General features: G+C 39.2%; 1 protein-coding gene across 4 annotated transcripts in view; it reads left to right on the forward strand.

Annotated features, from left to right (window-relative positions):
- Positions 1–20,102, forward strand: part of ERBB4 (erb-b2 receptor tyrosine kinase 4) — a 918,585-nt gene that overhangs the window by 462,462 nt on the left and 436,021 nt on the right. For all 4 annotated transcript variants that reach the window (XM_087919620.1, XM_087919622.1, XM_087919619.1 and 1 more), the window contains exon 3: positions 16,831–17,017. In XM_087919620.1, coding sequence (XP_087775746.1) covers positions 16,831–17,017 — 187 coding nt within the window. The remainder of the gene's footprint in view (positions 1–16,830; positions 17,018–20,102) is intronic.

A 20,102-nucleotide genomic window follows, 5' to 3' on the forward strand; every position in this document is an offset into this window, starting at 1 on the left:
GTGGGGGATGGTTTATTAATGGTTCATCTCCTTCCTCTGAGTCTAGTTCTAATCAGGGTTGATAACGAACCAATAGACCAAGTCATGACTCCTTTGTTATGGAGTGCTGCAGGGCTCAGTGTTCTTTGCCCTCCTTTTTAGCATCTATATGAAACCATTGAGTAAAGTCAGCTGTCATCATGAGATGAGGCATCATCAGTATGCTGAGGATACCCAGTGATGTTGTAGACATTCTTTTGCAATGCCTGGAGGCTGGTGGAGGGGTATCTGTATGGGGAACAACAGGCTTCAGCTGAATCCTGAAGACAGAGTGCCTGTGATTGGTAGGCTCCTCTGTATCTGGATGTTTCTCATCTCTGGGGTTGGATGGCGTTGCACTACCCCAGGTATGTATTCTGTGGGCGCCCCCAGACTCATGGTACCTTCACTGATGGATAGGAGAGTTTTTGCTAAATTTCATGCAGTTCACCAATTATGCCCCTTCCTGCGCAGGGAGGCCTATCTTTCTATCATTCATGCATGCCATGGTTGTCATCTGCTTGGACTTTGCAACATGCTCTTCATGAAGCAACAGTTGAAGAGTGTTCAGAAGCTTCAGCTGATACAAAAAGCAGCTATTTGAGCAATTTTGAGTGTTCCAAAGATGGCACATATAACACTTCTGCTGTGCAAGCTTCATTGGGCACCAATGTTCCAGTTGCAATTCAACTGTGCAAACTTCATTGGGCACCGGTTTGTTTCCAGTTGCAATTCAAAGCATTGTTATCACTTTTAAAGCCCTACATGGCATGGGGCCTGGTTACCAGCAGAAACATCTTCTCCCATTAAATTAGCCTATCCCATTTGGTCAGGCAGAGAACTTATGTTATGGACCCCATCAGTTAAATATTGATGGGGTCCAGTGGTGGGATTCAAAAAATTTTACTACTGGTTTTGTGGGCGTGGCTTGGTGGGTGTGGCAGAGGAAGGATACTGTAAAATCTCCATTCCCTCCCCACTTACCATTGGTAAGTTACACCGGTTCTCTGAACTACTCAAAATTTCCACTACTGTTTCTCCAGAACTGGTCAGAACCTGCTGAATCCCACCTCTGATGGGGTCCAGGAAGAGAGGATTCTCTGTCATCACCCCTGATCTTTGAACTATCCTCCCCCGGAGATGAACAGCGCCCCCCCACCACTTCCTGATCTTTCAGAAGAGTTTGAAGACTTGCCTCTGCCAACTCATAGGGTGATTGCAGAGCAGCACACAGTCTTGGGTTGCTTAGCACCTTGAAGGCCATCCCCTCCTTTTTAATTTTAATTATTCTATGCCTGCTTTATAGGATTTGTATGTTTCTATGTTTTTAATTATGCACTGCCCAGAGTCAACCTGTGAGATGGGCAGTCTATAAGTTGGATAAATAAATAACAATAATTTTGAAGAACTCTGGTTTCTATGATATCTGTGGAAGATGAAGCAGAAGAATGGGATTACAAAATGATTGCTTTTATATGTGGGCTTGGGCTGAGGTTCAAAATGTTTCCTGTGCAAATTTTGGCCTCAATTGAAAATGAACTATTTGGTATAACTCCTGATGGATTTTCAACTCATTGCTTGAATAAATTACAGAGATTCTTGAATAAATAACTGCTTGAATAAATGATAGCGATGTTTTATATTGTTGCTTAAGGTGATTATTCTTTTTAACTTCAATTGAATTTTGCAGAAGAGTTGGATTGCTGCTTCTTCTGGAGCTAGTGAAAGCATAGAATAAATGACAGCTTAATTTTTTTTAATTTAAGCTCCCTAATGATGGAAATGCATAATTGCAGTTGATATGTCAAATACATCCTCCCCTAGATGCAGAAAAATCTAGCAGTAGCATCTAAACTGTGGTCACTTCTTATGTAGATTACTGTATTGTCTTTCATGTGGTGCTGCCCTTGAAAGCTTTGGGAAATTACAGCTGATTCATAATATCTTGGCAGATTGTTTGTTAGGACAGTCTTTGCTTTCCCTAAACATATTATGTTTTTTTCCTTACCCTATCAGGATGCAGTTCAGAATTTTAAGTCAGAAAGCCATAAATAGTTTGAGACTTTAGCTTGTTTTTGTATACAAATAAAGAGACAGCATGATATATACTCATTTTAGTTTCAACTTCTGTTGACGAAGAATGTTATATTTCACTGTTTCTAATGTCTCTATTTAGAATTGCACTTGACTGCATATATTAAAAGACCAGGTGAATCTCACTATGAATAATTTATAGAGAAGGAAGAAGGTACAAATTTATTTATTATTCATTGCATTTATATTCTGTATTTTATTTAGAGAGCTCAGGGCAGTCTATATGACACTCATTTTGTCCCCACAATATAAATAAATATTGCAACAAGGTGCAACAAGTTGTGAAATTAATTTTAGAATGTCACCTAGTTAAAGTAAATTAAAGAAAAAAAGAATAGATCACAGACTGAATTTGAGAACAATGAGGGAATCAAAACAGAGATGAGTTTTTCCCTAAGGTAACCAACAGTTTGTGCAACTTGTGTTGTATCTTCAATTATTTTTAGTTCTATTATTTAAAAAAAACAGATCTGATATAAAATTTCAGTATTCCACATTATCATAAATATTATATTTTATGGAGCAGATGAAACATTTTGTGTTCAGTACAGACAGTAACATTTAGGAAATACATGTTTGATTACACTAGAGAGGAAAGTGTGGCTACAGACCAATTATCTCTTACCAAGAAAATTGACCCAAGCTCTATTTCCTGGATTACTCTGTAGATTGGAATATAGTTACTTTTCAATCCCTGAACTTCTCTAGATTTTGCCATGCAGTTTCAACTTAAAAATGACATGCATGCATGTATATTAGGGAAACTGTGTATAAAAATAAATATGGTTTTCTTGAATTTTTGAACTCATGGAATAACATGGACCTGAAACAGAATTGAGGAAGGCTTGAAGTTTAGGCAAAATAGAATTGGATGTGATGTAGAGTTTTCTATTCCCACAGGAGCCCAGTTCATATTTAAGCATGAGTAGCAAATATTGGTTAGGCAGAGAAAACTACCCTTTTTTAAAAAGTGCCTTTTAAAAAAATCCTGAAAAGCTTAGAAATTTACAGTCTGATTGGAACTGGGGCCAGGATAACGTTTTCTCCCGAAGGCTTTTCTGCCTCTCCTTTCCAACAATACTGTGGAACTGACTTAAATGGGTAGTTGGTTTTCAGGACAAAATATGTGTGTTTAGTGTAAAGTGTAGGCTGGTCTAAATCAATACTTCTGCAGCTGAATGAAATTGTGGAATATACTAGAGATTTTGTAGAGCCAGAAATTGATCTTGCTTCCCATTTGGCATGTTAACCAAAAGTCTATCTTTCTTTGATTTATTTTTGTAGCCTCATGTGGATTTCATGAGAAACTTCGCTTTTGTAATTGTCCATTGATCTGTTATTCTAAACAGAAGGCAAAGTTTTCGGTTGTTTGTAATTATTTCATTTGGTTGTTGACAACTAATAGCAAAACAACATTTGTACCTTGCTGATGTTGTTTTATTAGTAATCAAATAAAATTGATTATAGTTTAGAGTTTTTAAACTTACCATTATTAAAACTGCTGTGGATGTGCAAATAACAACAAAACACATTTGAACTGACCCTTAACAACACCCGAGCTTGTTGTATTTGGAGGTATCCCATTGAAAGGATCTTTAAATGTACTTTAAAACTGTTGCTGAAAGGAGCTGATCAGGATAACATTCTTTAGACAAGATGTTTAAAAGGAAAATATTTCAGTCATGTATTTTTTTGGTGGGGTGGCTTGTTTGCAAACTATGACTTGACAGTAAGCCAAAAGAATCCTCTTTTGGTGAAAATCAAATGTTTCCAGAGTTCATATGTATCAAAGTGTAAGCATTATGAACATTAAGACACACTGTAATCCTGTTGTTCACCAGGCAAAAGTAGAATCATTGATATGATCTCATTGAACTATTTGCTCTAAACCAGAAAATGAGGCCAGGTATGCAAATGGAGCAGGAATCCACAAGAGGAAGCAACTTATGCTGAAAGATTGTGATAACTACAGCAAAGCAGAGAAGTACATTTATCCAGCATCTAAGCATATTTAATAATTGGCAAGGGTCTGAATCTGCCCAGTAACAAGTCTCTGGATAAAATTGAGTGAAGCAAATAAAGGAATTAAGTTGCTTCTTTGTGCCAGACTTTTCCCAGTGCTCCTAGCCAGTGTCTTGGCAAAGCCTGTTTAATGAGGAAAGTGTATATGTGAATGTTTACAGATCTAACTTTGTTTGATTAAATCAATAAAACTTTATCATTGGTCTGATTATAGTCAGGTACTGCATATCTTTATTTAAAGAAGATTCAATTTATCTTGGGGATCTCTGCACCCATTGATAGTATAAATGCATGTCTTGTTTGTAAGTTTCCATTTGTATATCAGGATTGCATCCTTCTTTTTCCAACCATACTTTCATCAAGGGTGAGGGGATATTAGATGGCCCCTTGAAACTGGAAAACAGAGAAGAGAGGCTGGGTACTCTGGTTTCTACAGAGTCGTGGATGAAATATATCTGACTGTAAGTGAAACAGATTTTATAAGGTTTCAGTTTTCTTTAGCAGAACATAACCTCATACCTTTGCACATTGTAATGTACTAAATCATAGGAGAACTATCATAATCTCAGTATGCACAAAATGGAGTTAACCATCCACAAGTATCAACCTCAGGGGAATTTTGGGCTTATAGTACTAAGTTATTTCAAGGGAAAATGAAGGATTAAAATATGCCAAATTTTCCAGTCAAGTATAACCACCAGAGTCATACTCTAAGATATACAAATCTTTTAAATAAAAATAAATAAAATAAATATTTTTGGGAGGGGCATAGAATCCTGATTGGGTGTATGTTAAAAACCAAACTTTAGATTAATCTGACCATGTGTATAAGTAGTTTTCAATGTTAAGTGACCACTTAGATGTATTTTCTCCATGGGGAAAATGTGGAATTGATTAGCAGGTACAGATCAAAAAGCATTACTTGTATTTACTATTTGTACATTTTAATCCAAATAATATATGCACTTTCCTTATAACCAAAATGATTCAAAGAGTCATATTCTTCATATGCTGGTCATGACTGATGGTGATGTAATGCTTGACTTTGAACCTCCACACGACCATAAATTTAATTTCCATTAAAATCTGTCTAAGTCTTGAATAGTACCTAGAAAGAAAGCCAAAAGCAAATGGCAAACTAAATTCTTATCCATATTTTTGCCTTAGAGGTGACCTTGGATATTTAAATAAAAAAAGCAGGGTCAGAAATGTCTACCCGCCCAGTAGGTTTCTGAAGAACTCTTATCTATTTTGCTATTAGCAAAAAGTCACAAGATTGGATGTTTTCATTTGAAATCCCTTAAATATGTGATATTTTAAGATAAAACTGCTAAATACATGTAAGAGTTAGCATCTCATGTTATCTTTCAATATTTGTTATGTTTAGCTTCATGTTTAGTTTCAGTGCTGTTGCACAAAGATCGCACAGTGATTAAATTAGTGGATCAGGACAGCGTTTGACAAAGTAGATCACAACCTACTTTATTTATTTATTTATTTATTTATTTACTTGTCAAGCAATTATAAGATAACAGGTGTAAATATAAACATAGTTATGAATACATGAAATGGATACATAGAAGAAAAATAAAAAGAAACAATAGGACAGGGATGGTAGGCACGTTGGTGCGTTTATACACGCCCCCTACAGACCTCTTAGGAAAGGGGTGAGATCAGTAGACAGTCTAAGGTTAAAGTTTTTGGAGTTTGGGGAAGAAACCACAAAACCAGGTAGAGTATTCCAGACATTGACCACTCTATTGCTGAAGTCGTATTTCCTGCAATCAAGCTTGGTGCGGTTTACCTTGAGTTTGTATCTATTGTGTGCTCTTGTATTGTTATGGTTGAAGCTAAAGTATTCATTGACAGGTAGGACATTGCAATATATAATTTTATATACTATACTTAGATCGGACCAAAGGTGGCATAGTCCTAGGTTTTCTAGGTCTAGAATTTCAAGTCTGGTGGCATAAGGTATTCTGCAATGAGTAGAGAAGTGGAGAACTCTTCTTGTGAAATATTTCTGGACTTTCTCAATTGTGTTAATATCAGATACATAATGCGGGTTCCAGACTGACGAGCTGTATTCAAGTATAGGTCTAGCAAATGTTTTGTATGCTCTAGGTAGTAGTGTGATATTACAAGAGAAAAAGCTACGTAGGATTAGATTAACAACTCTTAATGCCTTTTTTGCTATGTAGCTACAGTGGGTTCTAGCGCTTAGATCATTAGAGATGAGTACTCCAAGGTCCTTGACAGAGTTTGGATCATTAACAAGATCTTGACTATTCAGCTTGGTAAAATTACTTGATAAAATAGAACTACGTAGGATGATAGTATCATTACTGGATGGATTTTGCAATTGCCTGACAAATTGCACTCAGTGTATAGTCCTCAATGGAACTACATCTATATAGAGGGAGGAATGCAGCATGATTCGGTGGCCAGTGCTCTTCAATATATTCATAAATGATCAAAATGAGGGGATAGAAGGAGAGCTCATCAAATTTGCAGATAACATTAAGTTGGGTGCAATTGCTAATACTTTGGAGGATAGACTCAAGATTCAGAAGGATCTTCAAGTCTATATGTGTCTTTGTCATTTTTTCCAACCATATGCGAATTTTAGTCCAATATTTTCTAGCGTCCTCACAAGTCCACCACATATGGTAGTATGAGCCAGGTATCTGATGACATTTCCAACATTTTTCAGATTTGTTCTTAAACATTCTTGCAATTCTTGTCGGGGGAAAATGCCACCTGTAAAACATCTTATACAAGTTTTTTTTATAAGCTGTTGACATTGTCATTTTATAATTTTGAGACCACAAAAAGACTTGAAACCAGAGATTTTTTTATTGGGAATCTTACCTGATATATATAATAAAAATTTGAAGTATTTGATTGTAAATATATTAACAGCGGCTAGGATTGTATTTGCTAAGAACTGGAAGAGTGAGAAAACTCCATCAGAAGAAGAAACTATTAAGAAAATATTGGATTGTGCTGAAATGAGTAAATTGACATTTGAAATCAGAGAACAAGAAGATAAACAATTTTATGAAGTTTGGGATCTTTTTTATCAATGGTTAGATAATAAAACATAATGATAGAATATTCAGATTTAGCATAAAAAATTTTTTTTCTTGATATTATCTTTATAAAACATTATTAAGGTAGATTTGGTATGATCTTATGATTTATTGCAAAATAAGTAAACTATAGTTATCTCATTAAAATATGAATTAACAAAATTATAAATGATTTTTTTTAGTGATGATATTAGGTTATACAATTATTGATTGATAATATGAGCTATTATGTAATATAATTATACTAGTGACTAGGAAATGGATGCACAAAAAAAAGTGGTAAACCAATCGATGCACTGTATGTAAATTCATGAAGAAGGATATTTTTATGTTTTTTGTGGTATGTTTATGTTTATCTTGTTATGTATGCTTATGTTTATCTTGTTATTAAAAAAAATATATATATAAAAAAAAAAGATTCAGAAGGATCTTCAAAGACTTGAGCATTGGGCTCTAGTTAACAAAGTGCAGTTCTATGGTGAGAAAAGTAAGGCCCTGCACCAAGGAAAAATCAAATGCACACATATAGAATAGGTGACACCTGGCTCAACAGTAATAATTGTGAAAGGGATCTAGGTGTCTAGTGACCCACCACATAAGTATGAGCCAGCAATGTGCTGCTGCTGTTAAAAAAGTTAATGCAGTCCTGGACCACATCAACAAAGGGTTAGTTTCAAGATCATGAGAAATGATGGTATTGTTTTATACTGCATTAGGGAGGCTACACTTGGAGTACTGCATCCAATACAAAAAAGATGCTGAGACTCTAGAAAAACTACAGAGAAGAGCAACTAAGATGATAAAGGTCTGCATGATAATGGATATGAGAAACAGTTAAGGGAAGTAGGTATGTCTAGTATAACAAAGAGAAGCATTAGGAGTGACATGATATCTGCCTTCTGATACATGAGGGGCTGCCTCAGAGAGGTTGGTTGCTATGGGCAGCACAAAAAGCAATGACTGAAAACTCATTAGAGAACCAACCTAACTAAGGAAAAACTTCCTGAAAGTGTAAACTACTAGCCAATGGAACAGCTTGTCTCCTGGAGTTGTGGCCCCTCCGTCGCTGGAGGTTTTTAAGAAAAGATTGGACATCCATTTGTCTGGGATGATATAAGGTCTCCTGCCTTGGGTAGGGGGGCGGACTAGAAGACTCCCATAGGCCCTTCTAGAAGTATAACTCTATGATTGTTTTTTCTTTAGAAGATGCCACCTGAACCAAAACCAATGAGAACAAAAGTAAATTATATACCTATTAAACATGATGCATTAACATCACATGGTGTTAACTTGGAGAATAATATCAGATATTATGCATTCTCTAGAATGTTACATTCTCAGGTTTTTAGGATTGGTTCCTTTGAATAAACCTTAAATATTTTTTTTCCATTTTTTAATTCCCTCTCTTGCATATTTTGAGACTAGTCTGAAGCTTCCATAACTTCCATAATTAGTAAGAGAAGCATGTTTGTGTGTGGTGTGCTGTGTGTGTGAGAGAGAGAGGGGGAGGGAGGGAGGGAGGGGGAGAGAGAGAGAGAGAGAGAGGCATATTGTAACAAATATGGAAGACTAGATCCATGTTTTATTGTTTATTATTTCTAGAGACACAGGGGTTTTAGTGTAAGTCTAGTATTCTGATAAACCTAATTCAGTGAATAAATTCCACTTTTATCTGCTGACTAACTTTGATATTCGTATACATTAAGTGGATGCTTATAAGATTTCAACAATCGTTCCAAGAATTTAGTGCAATTTTTAAGGATCGATTATGCTCCAGGATTAGTGCGCACAGAGCTTATTATACTGAGACATATCTGGCATTTCCACTTTCTCAAGAGTACTGATATTTATTTGTAGCACTGGTTTGCATAGCAAGAATTGTTTTGTCATTCTTCTGGGTTAATCTTTCTGTTGATTCCTCCCCTCCCCCCCAAGTTTGTAAAGAGTCCCTCTTGGATTCACTTGTGGCAGTTAAGCAATACCTGAAAAAGAACAGATGGGGATGTTTTTATTTTACAGTGGTTGAAGTTGACCTGCAAACAAGAAAACTAGTTAGTTCCAAAATTCCCTCAACCAAGAATTTATGGGATAGTCTCTAGCATTCATTTTTCTTTCATGTGGGCCTAGGCACACCTTTCACAGATTGAGACTAAAAAGGGGCTTAAAAAGAATACATTATACCAAGTCCAGAGATCCAAGGAACCCAGAGAACCAGGGGCCCTACTTCACGCACAGCAGCAAGAAACAAAAATAATAAGATAATTTTGCTGGGAGATTAGATGGAAAGACGGCTCCATTATGAGGTCATCTGGAAACAGATTCAGAAGCAGCACTTCATTCAAACAGAATAAATCTAGGGAGTTAATTCTAAAGCCTACTATTTGAGTGAGAAAGAGTTAGGCTTCCCTGTGTGACATGTTATCTCTACAACTAAAAGTTCCATGCTGCCTTTTTGTGCACATGGAGAGAGTAGAAGGATAAAGAACCACATTATGAAGGACATTGATCTCAAAGACAGTGGGAAGCTGTATGTACAAAGCTTTTCTTTCCTGTCACTCTCAGTGTTTGGTTATAAATAAAAACAAATCAGGCAGTTAAAAATGTAAGGGGAACAAAACCAGAAGTACTAAAGGAAGCTAAAGGACATCAGGAAATCAATGTTCCAGTTTCTCACACCAGATAAGACCTTTCTTTGAATTGGCTTAGGCAATAGTAGATAGAAAAAAGCAAGATGGAAACATACTTCATAGAGAAATGGCATTTCTGGCAATTGCAAGTGATAGTAAAAAAAACTTCTAGATATATGAACCCTCCCCAAAAACTCAATATAATCATTGTTACAGTACTACCACTAATCTGTTCAAATGAAGGTTTGCTTATTTATTAAATTTCTCTGCTGCCGATCTCATTGGTACTGTGACTCTGAATGGTTTACAAAAGGCTTGCAAAAAGCAGGAAAGTATAACCTGACATTGATCCACACATGTATAATTTGCCAGTTCTCAAATGGAATTTAGAGCATTAGAACTGCCTGCCTAATCATGCCTCCTTTGCATGACCAATTGGTCATGGTGAGTCATGGAATTGTCGATTGTCAGAAGCAGTGATGTTTCCCTGGTAGGAGGCAAAGTTGATAACTATGGAGGGATTGGGGAGGATGCATTATCCTCCCCCTACTCTCCCAAAAAATTATAACCATGTCAATATTTTACCTGTTGTATAATCTCTATCCCCAACTGATTTATTCAGAAGCTGCCTGGAAGAAAGCTTTTGTGCATGTATAGTTGTATGAATACTGGATTACACCTAAGTCAGGATCCTAAAAATTCATGTAGTGAAATCCTCCAATGGATTCACATCAGATTTGAGGTATCAAATATTATTTTACAAAGGAAGTGACAGATCAATGATGCAATGTTCTGTTCCTTTTTATTATTTTGATTTCTACTATTTTTAGTGCTGTACACTGCCCAAAGTCCTATGGAGTTGGGCAGATCTCTAAATTCAATACATACATATATACATACACTTGGCATAGTGATTATTTGATTTTTTTTTACTTTGTTTCCTCCTGTGACCTGAATTCTCCTACCCTGGAGCTTCTATGACTGGCAGCCCTTTTTGATGATTGATGGGGAGGAAGATATTTCTTATCTATTTTTTTTTCTTTTCTTTTCTAGATTCTTACTGTATTATTCTTACTAATGAAAATGTTTTTAAAAACAATGGAACTGTGCTTTATTGATATAAGCTAAAGTAAGAGAATCTTTAAAGCATAATCATATTTTCCCTTCTGCTCATTGCCAAAACAGAGAAGGGGTTAGAAGACAGGTCAGCTAACCTAATTTCCTGGCAGATCCTTCATTGGATACAGTACTTTAGTGGTGCTGGATGGAGGAGCCCTGTTTCAAAGATAATTAGGGAAAAACCAAATGAATATGACTGTGGTTTTTGCATTCTATAATAGGGTCCTGCAAAAGCTGAAGGCTTCTCCAGCACCTAAACACTTATCTTCTAATGGCTGGGGATTACAGCAGCAACCTCAAGAACTACTAGACTTTGCTAACCAAAGGCTGGAAATACAGAGTAGTTTCTTCTCTCCAAAGCAGCTCATTCCTTACCTTCACTAGCTAGTTAAGGTGGGATCAGAGATGCTCAATTCCAAAAGCTTTTGACATCTGCAGTGGAAGTCACATATGAGGACTCTGAAGACTGGTGACTGTTTTGGGGTAGAGTAAGGGCTCATCCACATATTGGTCCTAACAGCTTGACAACCCTGTGCTTAATCATTCTCAGTACTTGGCCCTTGTTGCCTCCTCAATGCATAGCTGAGGCCCACCTAACTTTGAATTTAGCTATCCAGTATTAAAGTGCTGGGTTACTGTTCCTCTATGGCACGGGTGTCAAATTTGATCGTGTCACATGATGTATCATGACTTATAGCGAAGGTTTTTTCCTTTGAGGAGCTGGGGTGGGCTTGGCCTGCGTGTGATACATCTGGCCCACAGGCCACCAGTTTGACAGGCCTGCGTATGGCTATTTTTGTTTCTGCTTATTTATTGGCTTCTGTAGGCATTTTCTCACACAATCTCAGATCTTATCCAGTCTTTTTATTAACAAACATTCACCAACTGTGTCAAACAGTATTAGATCAGTCTAAACAGCACCCCCTCTTTTAAAGACAGAGTTGGAGAAGCAGCAGGGGTAAGACTGTTTTGTAGCTCAACAGCAGGCAATCTAATAAGGGCATTTATTTTGTTTTCAGTATGGTTGTTAATCTGTCAACATGGCTGTAATAGCTTCTGGAGAAGGAAGAGTACAAAGTCTTTGATTCTTAAGCTTCCAGTGCCTAGCTCCACTCGCCCAACATTAAGTAGATGATCAATAGTGCTTTTTTCATCTAGCAGGGGGGAAGGAAGATGGCAGCCACCAAGAGTTGCTCTTAGTATGTTCAGATAAAAATCATCTCAGAGAACTTGAATCTAAGCTAGCTGATCCATGAATGTGTGCATGGGTGCCAAACCCACCCACCCTTCCTCTGAATCAACAATTGCAGCCATAAAGCTGAAGACCCATGCCCAAGGGGTCTTTTACCTGGAAAGGCCTGCTTTGCTGCCCAAGCTAGTCAAACCTGTCTCCTTTCCTGGGAGAAGAGATGCATTCTGTCCACTAAAGCAATGTCCTGAGTTCTCAGGGTTCATCAGACAATTATCAGTTTCTTGTGGACTATATTAACTTTGCCCTTTATTCTTTGTATAACAAAAAGAACCTGGGTGATTTTTCAAGTCAAGCAGAATACAGCTAATGTGTAGAAACACACCTACAGTTTTCCTTCTCTGCTTCCCTGCCTGCAAAGAAGGATGGAAGATAGACAGTTTCCTTTCATTTTTCCTTTGAAAGATCTTTCCCACTAGATTTATATCTTGCATTTTGTCTAGAAATTCAAGGTGGGTTGCTCCCTACCATATTTTTCCTCATAACAATCTTATAAAGTAGATTGGGATAAGAGAGGGTACTGGTGCCAAGTAACAGAGTGAGTTTGGTGGTTGGAGGGTGGACTAGAACTTGTTTCTCCCCATTACTAGTCCAATAATTAAACCTCCATATCACTTTGGGCTCCAGTTTATGGCCGAATTGCTCTATTATTGTGAGAGTAATGTTTAATCCCTCCTAGCAGTAATCGTGGTTCTGCAGAAATGACAGTATGCCTGTTCTAAAATGCAACTGATAAAGTTAATTAATGGCTTCAGTTTAAACTTAGCTGGCTGTCTCTCACAGTTATCAGTCATACTTTTTACTTTCTCTTGGCAACTAGGCAAAATGAGTAGATTCCATTATGTGTCATCCTTTGTCTTAATGCCCTTTGTATAGTCTTGAGTCACCCTGGAATTTCCAAATGGACACTGCCCTATTCCCATTCTTCCACGCTAGTTTTTCTTTTTCTCTCTTTCTATTTTTTCTTTCTCTCTCTTCTTTCTTCTCTATTTTTCTTTCTTCTCTATATTTCTACTAGGTTCTTAGTCCATTTTCAAGTCCCCTTCTCTTTCTGCAAGGTTTATTCTGGATGCAAAAACCTGTTATCGGATTTTTTCCCCAGACTATGGCTGTCCTCCAAATATACTTTTTTTTATGTTTGGGAGCTCATTTGGCAAACTGTGTTGATCTTCTCCAGTCTCTTCAGAAGCAAGCTCTTCTACTCAGATAGGAAAATAAGTATAGGTAGTCCTTGACTTACAACAGTTCATTTAGTGACCATTTGAAGTTACAATTACACAGAAAAAAGTGATTTATGACCATTTTTCACACTTATCACCTTGGTGACTTGATGTACATTCAGATGCTTGACAATTGGCTCATAGTTATGACACTGGCAGTGGCCCGGCGTCATGTGACCATATTTTACAACCTTCTGACAAGCAAAGTCAATGGGGAAGACAGATTCACTTAACAATTATGTTACTAACTTACTAATTTACTAACAATTTGAGTGATTCACTTAGCAAATGTGGCAAGAAAAAATGCAAAATGGGGGCAAAACTTACTTAGCAAACTTTTCAATGTAAATTCTGAGCTCAATTGTGGTTGTAAGTCAAGGACTACCTGTAGTGGGAAGGGCTGCAGGTAGCTGTCACCCTGAGATTTCCTTGCCAGTTCTGGCAGGTTTGGCAAAAGTGCAGAAAAGAAAAAGCCCTCTGCTGTCAAAAGGAAAATGGTCGGCAGTAACAGAATAACAGAACATCAGAGTTGGAAGGGACCTCAGAGGTCTTCTAGTCCAATTCCATGCTCAGGTAGGGGACCCTATATCATTTCAGAGAAATGTCTGTCCAATCTCTTCTTAAATGCTTCCAGTGATGGAGCACCCACAACCTCTGAAGGCAAGCCGTTCCATTGGCTGATTGTTATCACTGACAGGAAATTTCTCCTTAATTTCTTGTGTTGACTTCTGGTGCTTTGGAAAATAGGTTGACCTCTTCTTTATGCAACCATTCTTCATATGTTTTAGCCTCTAATCATCTTTGTACTCTTCCCGGAACTCTTTCCAGAGTCTCAACGTTTTTTTATATATATCATGATGATTAAAACTGAATGCAATATTCCAATGAGGTCTTAGTAGTAGAGTCTAAGAGAGACAGGGAGCTGCCTGCAGCAAATTTTGATGGTCTACACATGTTTATACAATACTTGTTCATACAACAAAACCTTTGGTGGGCAAAAGGTAGCCTCTCACTGCATCTCATCACTGAATATACAGATACAGATTAACAGAGTTGGAAGGGACCTTATAGGTCATCTAGACCAACCTCTTGCCCAAGCAGGAGACCCTATACCATTTCTGACAGATAGCTGTCCAATCTCTTCTTGAAAGCTTCCAGTGATGAAGCTCCCACAACTTCAGAAGGCAAGCTGTTCCATTGGTTGATTGCTCTCACTGTCAGAAAATTTCTCCTTATTTCTAGGCTGAATCTCTCCTTGTCAGTTTCCATCCATTATTCCTTGTCTGGCCTTCAGGTGCCTTGGAAAATAGCTTGACCCCCATCTCTCTGTGGCAGTCCCTCAAATATTGGAGCATTGCTATCATGTCTCCCCTGGTCCTTCTCTTCACTAAACTAGCCATGTCTAGTTCAATGCATTGCAAAAGGAACCTTTTATTGAAAGGAAGTGATTGCAAGACAAAAGCAAAGCAGGCTCTAAGGTCTCTTTGGGCAATTCTGTTAGGATGAAAGAGTTAGAAACCCCTTCCCTCAGTCCGATGTTGAATGAGCCAATCTATAGGTGTGAAGATGTTGTGAAAACGGTCATCCTGGGAAGGAAATAAGGGCCTGTTCCCAGATGCTTCTTTCAGGAAGCTTCAGAACTGAGAAAAAACAGATCCCCCCCTTTAAACATTCCCCAAAGGTAAATCAAAGCATAGGGCAGATAGGTGTCAGAGTTAGGGTTATTAAACTAAGGGATTACAGGATATGTAGGAAACAGAAACAGGGTAATAAGTGAATAAATGATCCAGGCCCCCCTCCCTACAGAAATGGCAGTATCATGATAGGGATGTGACAGAATGTATACTGGCAACAGTCCACCCAAATTAGGCTAGCACACCTCAAGTTTGGTCATTGTTGGGTCTACTAAGAGTGACCACAATATTTTTCATATCTACCTTCCTAACAGCAGAGGCACCTTTAACTCTTGACTTGCCCACCTGCCAGTTGCATTTGCTGATAGCCCATCTTTTCTTACTCTGCATCCAGCAATAGTGTGCAGAATGGGCAAGATGAAGTCTATATCTATTGGATTTTCTCTGTGGAACAGGCAGGTGCAAGAAAGCACAGTAGCTTCATCTCTGACATATTTGGCCAGCAGGACAATGTGTCTCTCGCTGCAAATGAAGGTGGTATGTCAATACACACAAGCTCTATCAGCTGTAAACTGTGTTGGAGCTCTAGGCTTCTGGTGCAATCTTCACCAATTGCAAATTAGTGCAACCTCTACCAGTTGCTATCTCTACCAGTTGCAAATTGTTCTCCTGATGCAACTTCTACCAGATGTAAATTGTGTTGGAGCTTTGGACTCTAAGACAAAAAATTTTTTGGCCGGCAGAGTGGTGCTGAAGGCTGTCCAGGTCAAAATGGGGCATGGAGAAGCTGTGTGCAGCCCCCTGTGCCCTGTTTTCATTAGCAGAAGCACCATGTTCTTTGCTATTTCCAGGCCAGCCCTGAGGGCTAATTTAAACACCCCATGGGCCAGATCCGGCCCACAGGTCTTGAGTTTGACACCCCTGTATTAGAGCATGGGTGTCAAGCCCAATCGTGTCATGTGATGTACTGTATCAAGACGTGTCATGACTTTTTGCCTTTGTGGAACCAGGGTGAGCATAGCCTGCATGTGACGCATCTGATCTGTGGGCTGCCAATTTGATATTCCTGTATTAGAGTATGATTAAACAATCTCATTCACAGGGAGGAGGTTTTACAAACTTTATTTTATAGCCCCCAGTCTATAATATTGTTTACCATCTTTGAAAGCAAATTTGGGGGCATAGAGTTAATAATGAAGAATTGAGCAGTTTAACTGTGCCTTGAGCAAAAATGTCTTATCTTTTAATTTAATCACAATAAAGATCTGAAAATATGGATGCACGTGAATGCTATGTGCATTATTCATGCATGTTGTGTCTGTGCTTGAAATTATTCTGCAGATGTTCCTTGAAGTGGTGCCAAAGTGCAAAGTAATGCCATATATGATTATGTGAACAATACAAAATTATTTATTAAAAACATATACCTTTGATTTGGAGGCTTACTTTGTCTCCTCCCATCATCTGAAATACTGTACATGGGAAACAATGTGAATCACAGCCTTTTCTGAACTTGCATTTCTTCCTTGCTTTTAAATATGAAGTGAATGCTGACTTTATGAGTTGCTTGTGATAGCTGGACATTTATAAATTTCATCCATTTTAAATGAGAAAAAATAAGTGATTTGTCTATATTGTATGAGAAACTTTGTAAATTGGAAATTGATAATGAATTGGGAATACTTTAGTATATAATCATCTCTCTCTCTCTCTCTCTTTCTCTCTCTCTCTCTCTCTCTCTCTCTCTCTCTGCAGTCTATCAGAGAAGTGACTGGCTATGTCTTGGTAGCACTGAATCAATTTGAATACCTTCCTTTGGAAAATCTGCGGATCATTCGTGGAACAAAACTGTATGAAGATCGTTCTGCATTGGCCATCTTCCTCAATTACAAAAAAGATGGGAGTTTTGGACTGAGGCGGCTTGGGCTGAAGAACTTGACTGGTATGACGAAAAGAAAAAGATTATAAGAGAATAGCTTAATCCTATTGACCAGTAGTTTGCTGATCTTGGAAATAATATCAAAGGACTGGCCTGTTTTGATCTACAAAATAAAACAAAAGGGAACAGAACAAATAAGCAAAAATATCAGTTGTGTTGTCCTTTTGTACTAAAGCATTTGATTCCCCAGTCACAATTCTGACAGGTTGTAATTTGACAACTGTCCGTTGTTTATCTTACATTTAAATATTTTTATCAATAGTGAGGAATCTGTGTCACTCTAGAAATTGTCCAGCTATGTCTCTAAGCATCTGTGATCCTGGACTGTGTTTCAGGACTCCTGAAAATAGTAGTATAATAACATCTGGAGGTTATCAATTTCCCTTTCCAACACTTGTTACCACAGCTTTGAGCAGCTGCATTATCAATGATATGCTGGATACTTGGCATGACCTGTATCAACACATGATGGCATGACCTGTATCAACACAGCAATGCCACAAACCTTCTTATCTAGATATGTTCTAAAGAAATGGTCAGTATTTTTGATTGTCTTGGAAATTGATATCATTAAATGCATGGAATTTAAATGGAACTGATGGTGTGTTGGACCAGATTGGCAGATATCTAAAATAGTCAGTTACCACATACATGTATATTTCTACCTGCTATCCTATTCAGAACTAGTGAATAGCTATTGTGTTTTATTTATTTGACAGATAGACTTTAAAACCAATGACAACTTTCAAAGGATAAACATTTTGCACAAATAATAGGTATCAGTGTTATCTTGCCAACAAGATTGTCATTCTATCTCTCTTTGTAATACTAGAATACTTATGAAAGCTATAACCTAGTTTCAGTTTGAAAGACACAAACTAATAGGCCTGCTTTCTCCCCATCACTTAGAAATAGTAGCAGGTACTTCAGTGCTGGGAATGAAGAAGGCACATAGAATAGGGCATTAGTTTATCTGAAGAAATATTCTGCCCTTTGGACCTCGTGGTAAGCTCATTGTTGCAAATTACACCTGTAGCAAACATTGTAACTCTGTCAGACAGTGTAGGTTGCATTGAAAGGCATGGAACCATTTTTTAAAATGCAGTCCCCAGAGCCATAATTTGACATGAGATGGACATACCCACCAACATCTGACCAATGTGCCTTTCTATTATACTCTGAGATGCTTAGGCTAATTAGCTGAGTGAGCCTGCTTTACCACTGAAATGAAAATCATCCTAAAACAAGGGAGTTATTTGTTAATGCAATTACATGCTGGTCTAGCTGACCAGAACTCTTAAACACATGAGAGTGGGTGAGAGGTAGGGAATGTTTGACTAAGCAAGAAAAAGCACAAGAAGAGGAACCCGAAGGATTAGAATGTAAAGTAGCCCTTCCTATGAGAAAGGACTTTAGCAATTAGGGTCCCATAGTGTTAAGTTCGGGCAATGAGAGGCTGAACCAGAGCATGAGTGCAACAATACTTTATTATAACAATAAAGGGCTGACCGTGCTTGCCACGCCTGGAACTGGCTCGCAGCAATCAGCAACTGGTTGGACCCCGCAGCCTGCTTTTATAGCTGGCTGCTGGGGAGAAACCAACCAATGAGGAAAGGGGAAGAACGCCCACAAAAGTGAGTGGACCTGAGTGAGAACTCCTAGAGTTCTCAGGACATAACACCCTTCCCCCAGATGCGAACATGCATAGTCTTTGAGGTAGGCAGGAGGTTTATGTTGGCTCCCGGGCGGCGTAGCTCAGGCAGAGTCGGCAAAGTGTCACCAGTGTGCCCCTCGGTTCGGCCTGCCCGGGCCGTAGGGTTGATCACTGGGGGTGTGCTCCGTAGACTGGATCGGGCTGGTCAACTGTCTGGGCGCCGCTGTCTGTGTTCGGGCTTTGAACCGGCTGTGGTGTGAACTGATCGCTGGGCGTGATGTGGATGTGAGGCTGAGGATGAAAGCCTCCCCTCGTCTTGCGCCTCTGGGTCCCTGCTGGCGATGGTGCTGAGGCGTCTACGCAGTTGGTCTATGTGCCTTCTCCAGACGCGACCATCCTCCAGTCTGACCCGTCGACGACGACTGCGGCCCGGTGATAGCTACGATCTCGCCCGGAATCAACAGGGGGTCTCCAGCGAAGTTCCTCGAAAACTGGCTCCTGTAAGATAAAATGTCTAACCCCCGATGTGGAAGCGAGGGAGAGTCAGGGCAGTATTGTGGGTGTAGTCTGTCCAATACAGTCCTCAGACGCCTGCCCATCAGAGCTCAGCTGGGGACTTATTGGTGACTGAACAAGGAGTTGAGTGCTGGCTCATCAGGAACCGCGCGAGTTTGTGGTGCCAGTCATCCTTGTTGAACCTTGCCAGGCTTCTTTAGTGGTCCTGACGGCTCTTTCAGCCAATCCGTTACTGGCAGGATGAAATGGGGCTGTGAAAATGTGGCGGATACCCAGGTTGGCAGCGAAACGGCTGAACTCAGTCGATGCGAACTGTGGGCCATTGTCGGAGACAATGGAGTCGGGTAGCCCGTGCGTTACGAACAGGCGTGTTAACACGTTGGTGATTGCTAGTGTGGTGGTCGTGGATAGCTGTGCTACGTCAATCCATTTGGAATAGGCGTCACGACCACTGGAGCATCTTCCCATGCAGAGGGCCGGCCAGGTCGATGTGAATTCTGGACCACGGAGCGCTGGCGCTTTCCCATCTAGTAGGGGTGGCAATGGGGAGAGCAGGACGGGATTCCTGGCAAATGCTGCAGGAACTTACCCAATTGACAATGTCCTCGTCTAGACCCGCCACCACACGTAGCTGTGTGCTAACGCCTTCATTCTCACGATGCCAGGATGTCCCTCGTGCAACGCTTCCAGAACTCGGGTGCGCAGTGAGGCCGGGATGACCACTCGAGTGCCCCATAGTAGACAGCCCTGCAGACTGGACAACTCCTGCATGCGAGTCTTAAAGGTGTGAATTTGTTATCAACATTGCCACCCGGCCACCCTCCTCACCCAGTCGAGCACCTGGGCGGGCGTTTGGTCTGCCTTTGGTTTTAGCAGCAATGTCCAGGGCAGTGATGGGTAGGTCCAACTGGGTGATCT

This window comes from Pseudonaja textilis, chromosome 1, assembly GCF_049901715.1.
Source record: "Pseudonaja textilis isolate UNSWEBS1 chromosome 1, rPseTex1.2, whole genome shotgun sequence".
In the NCBI taxonomy this organism is placed as follows: Eukaryota; Metazoa; Chordata; class Lepidosauria; order Squamata; family Elapidae; genus Pseudonaja; species Pseudonaja textilis.